The 7,585-nt window shown below is 48.1% G+C and overlaps 1 protein-coding gene across 1 annotated transcript; it reads right to left on the reverse strand.

The window, feature by feature from the left end:
* Positions 1 to 6: 6 nt before the first annotated feature.
* Positions 7 to 6,775, reverse strand: LOC122171031 (ubiquitin-associated protein 2-like; the record flags this gene model as incomplete). Its single annotated transcript, XM_042838356.1, has 7 exons — positions 6,661 to 6,775; positions 5,000 to 5,214; positions 4,058 to 4,157; positions 3,867 to 3,974; positions 2,375 to 2,442; positions 1,046 to 1,237; positions 7 to 50 (listed from the first exon to the last, which is right to left on the reverse strand). Coding segments are annotated over exons 1-7 (827 nt in total), but the record flags the coding sequence as incomplete, so codon positions are not given.
* Between the last annotated feature and the right edge of the window lie 810 nt (positions 6,776 to 7,585).

A 7,585-nucleotide genomic window follows, 5' to 3' on the forward strand; every position in this document is an offset into this window, starting at 1 on the left:
TGAGACTTTTGCTGCATGGTGCTGGGCTGGTTGCGCTGGCTGGATCCTCCCTAGAAGCAGAAAGGAAGTGACACTGAGGCCATGGAGTGCACCCAGAGAGGGGAAACAGAGCTCTGAGGGGTCTAGAGCACAGGCCTCATGGCGAGTGGCTGAGGGAACTGGGATTGCTCCATCTAGAGAAGTGTCAGGGGAGACCTTATCTCTCTCTTCAACTCCCCGAAAGGAAACCGTGGTGAGGTGGGGGTCGGCCTCTTCTCCCATGTACCAGTGATAGGATGAGGGGGGAATGGCCTCAGCTTGCACCAGGGAAGTTCAGGTTGGATATTAGGAAACGTTTGTTTTCTGACTGTGGTAATGCATTGGCGTGGAGGGTGGTGGTGTCACCATCCCTGGAGTGCACAAGATACATGAAGATATGGCGCTGACGGCTGATGGGGAAGGGCTGGGGTTGGACTAGGTGATCTCCATGGTCCTTTCCAACCTCAGTGATTCTGTGACATCAGCATCAGCCATTTGACCCTAGCACCCACAGGCTGCACCTCTCTGCGCTGTACCTGGCCAGGCATGGGGCCACCAGAACAGCAGGGCTGCATAGGGTCCAGGAGCACTCTCAAGGCTAACGCACCAGCCATGGATTCAGAGAGGCCAGTCATTTCCTCTTTGAAGCAGAATGCCTTTTTTTTTTTTTTTCCCCAGGGAAAATTTATAGTGAGGAAACATTCTGGCTGATGAAACCAAACCAGGAACTGGAACTCTGATGTAATCTGCAAGCAGATGCTTTGCTTTCTCCCTCACTTACAGTGCAAATGCTCACTCCCACAGAACAGCAGCAGCTCACCCCTCTGCACCCACATCGTAACGGCCTCTTCTGAGCAGGACTCACCCCATAGCCCTCACCAGTCCGCTTAACAGCACCAAGCCTGCAGTCTTGCTAGGGCACCTTCCCAATGGGAAGAGCGAAAACCAACTAAGTCAGGATAAAGCAAAGATCCCACACCAAGAGGTGGGTGAGCACAATGCGTACTTTGCGAAGGGGCTGGCTCACCTGCCCATCCTGCTGAAGGTGGTGATGCAGCATCTGGGAGTGAGGCTGCTGATGCGCAGGCAAGATATGGAGAAAAGGGGCTGGAGCATAACCCGGGGCAGCACCAGGGTTCAGGGGCCCAGTAGATCCGAGAGCAGAGGGCAGGCTGAAAGGAGGCGGTGTGCCGGCGTGGAATCCCTGCTTGTCAAACGTCTGCACCAACAGGCAAGATGGATATTATCAGAAAGCAGCAGGAGCACACACAGACCAGACAAGAACAAGAGAACACAGATCCCTGTGCCTTTCCTACACCCCATGAGCAGGTTAGGCCAAATGCCCACAAGCACTTCAGTAGATGAGTTTCAACCTCTGTTCTCACTCCTATTTCTGCTCTAATGCCTGTAACTTTAAAAAAATACACTTCATTGATTATTGTGTTGCTTTCCCTGACCTTTTTTCATTTAGTGGGACATAGGATTGCAACAGCTGCCTGAAATCAGCTCTTCACAACCTGAGAGGGTCTAGACCACTCAGGGCAGCCTATCAAAAGTACAAGAAATTGCAATAACATTTTCCTTCCTCAGGCCTAAATTCTGCCCCTGATGCTAAGCACATGCCATGGGGCTGGAGTCTGACCTGCAGTGGTGAGGCCCTGGCACCACTGCCCAGAGCAGCTTTAGATGCCCCATCCCTGGCAGTGCTCAAGGCCAGGTTGGATGGGGCCCTGGGCAGCCTGAGATGGTGGGGGTAACCAGCCTATGGCAGGGGCTGGGTGCTTTTTGAGGTTCCTTCCAAACTAAGCCATTCTGTGATTCTATGATCACAGTGGACACAGAACATAGTGGTGGACTATGAACATAGGTGAACCCCACTATTTTGGCAGGAAAACAGCTGACTGCCCCCATTGCATACCACAGCTCCTCCAGGCACCTTCTGTATGCACAGCAAGAGCCCCACAGGTGAGCAGAGTAGGGCTGGTACCCATGCAAGAGGCCCTGAGGCACAGGGGTGGGCACTGCTGATTGATCTCTGGAGAAAAGCAAACATGCTCTTCATTCACCTGTTCTGGGGGCTATTCTTGACTAAAACTAGTGGTGCTACCATGTTCTAGCTGCACAAGGGAACAGAGTGTGAGGTTGCAATGGGACGGGACAGGACAGGGAGCTTTGTGTGTCAGAAGATGATGCCGCAGATGGAAGATACTCCTCTCCAGCAGCAAGCACAGCCAGCCCAAGGAAAGCCAAAGCCCGCTGCCACCAATCAGCCAGGGACATGCTCCTGGGTGCCAGCATGCTGCTGAGCCACCAGACTGGTTTAAGGCCCCTGGGAGAATGGTCCAGCATTCCTCACCTGAGTCTTGTTATAGACTGAGCCACTGATATCAGGCACACCTGTGTTACTTGAGGTCACAGAAACACCTGGAAAACAAAAAGCCACTGACAGTGAGAAAGCTAAGCAGCAACCAGCCTGAATCCTGTGTGTTTGCTGTGCTGCTGGTGCTGAGGCACCCAAACCTGCAGCCTTTGCCCCACGCACCTTCTGCTCTGCACTCTGAAACCCACAGGAGTGAGAGGAGGGGCACAGCCTCTGCTCCTGCTGTAAAGCAGGAAACCAGCCCACTGGGGGATAGGTCATCCTCTACTACAGCTGGGAATCAAATTCACTCTAGCTGTGCTGAACACTCATTTAGCTCACAAAACACCAGTTCTCCCCTAGGATTAGGGATGCATTTGGCTCTATCACAGCATTCAGAAGCTTTCCAGTAATGCACTCAGCAGTGAGCCTCTGCATCTGCTACAGGCTTGCACTCCTGTCCTCACACATCAAACTGAAAAGTGAGGTCTATAACTCTCTTCTGCCCCTTCAAAATTAATATAAGTGACTCAGGCTGCCTTCCACACAGATTAGCTGGTGCCACAGAAGCAGAAACACTCTGTCACCAGCAAGTTGACTGAAATTGCCACTCATTTGTGGGCTTACAAAGACAGAATCTGATGGCTTCACTTGAATCAGTATAAAACCAGTAGTTTCTCCAGCCAATGAACCAGAGGCCCTGACCCAGTGGGTTGGAGCTGCCTTATACTGCACCATTCCTAGGAGACAGCTCATTTGCAGGCCACTGAGTAGAGCATCACTGGCTTTTAGTTGAAGGCCTGTATACCAACCAGCTGGTGTTTCAGATGCACACAAATGCTTGGTATTTGCTTAAGCCCAAGGATGAACTCGTTAGTGCCAAGCAGTCTGGTATAAATTTCTCAGGTCTAACCAGCATGTGCAGAACAAAGCTGCATACATTCCTTAGTCTTGGCAGTTACAGAGGAAACATTTCCAGGCACGAAACAATGCTGTGAGTTACAGAGCATACGGACAGCAGCTGAAACAACAGCCCGGAGATGTGTGAGCTGCCCCGCTCACTGAACACACAGCTAACTCATGTGCCTACCAACAAACCCAAAATCCAAGTCAGCATTTGGCAGGTGACCATTTCAGCAGCAACACCAGCTGCCTCGTCTTCAGTGACACAGCACTGCTGTGAGACTGCTTATTCTTCACCAAAGACAACTTTGGCAGGGAAAGCAGCTCACCAATTCTCCCATGTGTAACTGAGGACAAAGCTGCACATCAGACACACAGATCCTTACCCAAAGTTCAGGCACTAGGTTTAGGAGGAATTCTTGGGCCATTAGGAGAAAAAAGCATTTTGTATACGGGAGATGGAGAAACAGCTTGGATCTTGACCCTCTTTAAAGCTGGCCGCTATGTTGACTGCACAGCACTGGCAATACTGGGAGTTTGCCCTGCTAAATCCCACTCAAGAGTAACCTCAAGTCTCGTGTGTTACCTTTCCCAGGTCCAGTGCCAGCAGATTTGTTTTGTGCTTGAGATGACCCACTGTAGCCTCCTTTGCTGTAATCTCCAGCTGCCGTTCCCTGCGTTAAGTCATCATAGCCTGCCAGTGTGTACAAGACAACGTGTTAAAGTGTGCAAGCAGCTCTGCAGATGCTCCAGTGAAAAACACAGTGATGAGCATACCTGCTCCATAGCCATGCTGCCCATAGCCACTTGCTTGCTGGAAAGGAGTCGAGGCGGTGTTCAGGTTGACTCCGTGCTGCTTTGCTGATGCCGGAGGTACCTGAACAAAAGAGGAAAGGAACAAAAGGCGCTGTTAGCCGGGCGCTAACAGCAAACCCCCTCTGCCACCTAGTGGGGAAGGCACCTCCAGCTCATACGGGAAAGGTAATTTGGAACCGCGAACACCACGATCACATGGGAGGTTGTGCTCACACTGCCAGCAGTAGATTGCTGGAGCAGATCCCTGCAAGCCACAAGCTGCTTGCCATACTGCCCCTGCTCCTGCATCATATGGCTTTTCTTCCTATTGCAACGCAATCACATCTCAGAAGAGGCTGCACATTCCTTTCATACATGTAATAAAACTAACCACAGACAACAAATGCTTATCCAGAAACCAAAAGGAGCAACCAAAATGCTCTCCAGAATCAACACACCAACCAGCTTCCACCTGAGGCTGTTTCATGAAACACAGTCCTACAGTGTCCTCAGGTAGACTCACCTACCGTTCTGCCCAGAGCACAAGATCCTCCCAAATAACTTCCTCCCTCCTGAGACTACCAGTGCTGCTCCACGGCTTCCTGGGGTGTCACTTCCTCTGAAAGATGTCCTAGGCATTCTCAGCATGCTTGACTCAGCTTTTGGTCTCTGTTTCTCTACAGACTGAGAATTTTCAGGAACACTAAAAAATCCATAAGCTGCAGCTGCCTACTACTTACTGTAACCTGTGCCCACGATTTCAGGCCTTTCAAATTTCCTCTTCTCTTGGAGAAGGGGCAGCATTATTTTCTCAAGCTTGAACAAATCTTTTGGAGATCCCTTGCAGGATGGAGAAGGTTTTGCTCTGAGAGTAAAAGCAGAGAGGCACAAAAGGAGAGTTACAGCCATGGCTGTGACACTTACAAACATGGTCGGCCCATACTGGAACGCACTGGGTACACCTGGAACCCCAGCATAGTAAGGCAGCCCAGTGTAGCTGTAGCCTGGTGGCAGGGTCGGGTTGAGGAAGGGCTGCTGAGTGGTGTGATGAGTCTGCGTCTGGTTCTGCTGCGGCTGGGCTAGGGTTGTTGCAGGAGCAGGAGAGGCAGAATCCCCACGGCCAAATTTTGTTACATCACCTGCAAAAGAAAGAACTGATCAGAAGAATGATCAGAGCTTTTGCACGAGGAACTTTGGTGTACAAGTAAACAACTGAAAAAGAAAAAAAACACACATCCTGTACTTGAAAGGCTGGGGTTTCCATGGGAAGAGCTCTCCTGTCTCTATTCCTGACAGTGCAGGTATGTCACCCATTTGTGGCACAGAACTCTGTGTTGTGACTAATTCACCAGTAAAATGTAGACACTAATACCTACCTATTTCACACACTGAGCAGATTCATCACCATCAGACCGTTGCAACAAAATATGCTAAAAGCAGAAATATGGTAGAAAGCCAAAGTGCAAATGGTTGTTGGGTTAAAGTGTGACTCTCCTAGAGGTTAAACTGATTAGCCAAGCTTCGTGTGCTCAGAGCAAGTTAGGATTTACATGCAGTGATGGGCATATTTTTGTCAACATCTGTTTATTTGTGAAGCATGACTAGTTAGATATCTGGTTCCTCACACCACCAAAGTTCTGGAGACAGTAGCCGAAGGCCAGGAAAACAAGGCTTGCATCGTGGACCACCTTATTGAAGAAGTAGGAAGGGAAATTTGGTTATTAATCCAAAATCAACCTCCCAGGAGAAGTGACTATGATGCAGAAAATTTTAAAAAAAATATTTCTATTTTCCGACAGCACTCAGAACAGCCTGTTTATGTGTTTGGTTTTGTAACACATCTCCCTTACATCTGTCTCCTCCTGACCAGTATTCCCCTTCATTGGCTGCCAAGAAGCAGGACAAGATTGAATGCCCACATCATAGAAATTATAATTCAGATGGCTACAGCTCTAAGCTGTAATCAGATGGCAGCAGAAGAAAACCACTTGCTAAACATGCTGCAATGTAATCTCTGCACACTGATAAATGAAGAACAAAAAAAAAAATGAGGAAGGGATTCTCAGACCACTTTTGAGAATGAAGCCCATTAGACTAGGAAGAGGGCAGGGGAACAACTGCAATAGACAGCTCCTGGTGGGATTACTGAAATTATAAAGTAGCAATAACTGGGAATAAGGAACTGCTGGGAGGGTTCTGAAAGGGTCTATTCCCCTGCAGAAAGAGGAAAACAAGACAGCAGAATTTCAAGAAAACATATTAAACTATCAGGTATTTTCCAAGCACTTGTATGTGCACGGGAAGGGCACTAGATGACACTGCCATTTACATTTTTAACAATTTTGCACTTGTCCCCAAACACTACCCAACTTTCTCCCAGAAGAGGCCCCGTATGAATTACCAATCAGATCTATGCAGAAAAATCCACATCAAAATTGTGAGAAGCTTGCTTTTATTTGCCTATTTTGCTTGGGTGAGTGTAATTGCCTACAGAAGGGCAGAACAATTGCTCTTTCAGCAACAGCTGGATGACCTGAATTCAAAAACTGGCACATCACACTTATCTGTCTTTTAACAGCACTCACCTGAGTATGGGTTGTTAGCAAGGCTCCCATCTCTGCCTGTCAAGGTTGCAGGAGCAGGGAATGTAATTCCATAGTAATCCTTAAAAAGATGCAATAGCATTTATAATAGTTGAAACCGTAAAAGACCTGAATCGTTCTTACAAATCCTGTCTTCCAAACATAACAATTTAAAAGCAATGAGAAGCTAGAAGGTCAGCTTCTGCTCAAATTTACAACAGAGTTAGAGATTTTCCAGGATCCTTGATTTCAAACTAAACCTACTTAATGGACACTTAGTATCACCTACAAACAATCACTTAATGGTAATTTTACAAGGCTGGATAAAGCTTCTGTCTTTAACCTGCTAAAGCATCTAGGAGGAAGGAAGTTTAGGGCCTGAGACACAAGAAAAGTCGTTATTTTTATTTTCCCTTAAACACAGAGTGAGTCTAAGAGGTGGCTGCTGACCACCTCTTCCAAGTGCATAGAGTTGATTACAGCTTCTCAACACCTCCTGCCAGCAGAAAAGCCCTAGAGGTTCTGCCTGTAAAGGTACAGAGGAGCAACATTTCTCACTGAGTATTCACCTCTACTCAAAGGCAACAACCAAAAGCTCTTCCCTCCCAACCTGCAGCTCAGAGCTGACACCTTTCAGCAGGACTGAGTCTGGAAGAGCAACAGGCCATGCAGGGCGCAAAGACTTGAGGTCAGGCCAGAACCATAATTGCAGTGTGGATGCAGCCTAACAGTCTTGAACCATGTCCTATTCCCTAAAAGAAAAAACATCACCTAGATAAAGAGTACAGATGGATAAGAAAACTGCAGCAAACAGAGCTGACTGAAAAAAAGTATTTAAACTAGATGTTACAGGAGACTTTGGAGTAGAGGTTTCCAAAGTGGAGTGCCCAAGACAATCCCCTGCTGTGTACGTGCTTTCAGTATCAAA

This window comes from Centrocercus urophasianus, unplaced genomic scaffold (assembly GCF_019232065.1).
Source record: "Centrocercus urophasianus isolate 14NV4802_14NV808 unplaced genomic scaffold, USGS_Curo_1.0 seq_772, whole genome shotgun sequence".
Classification (NCBI taxonomy): domain Eukaryota; kingdom Metazoa; phylum Chordata; class Aves; order Galliformes; family Phasianidae; genus Centrocercus; species Centrocercus urophasianus.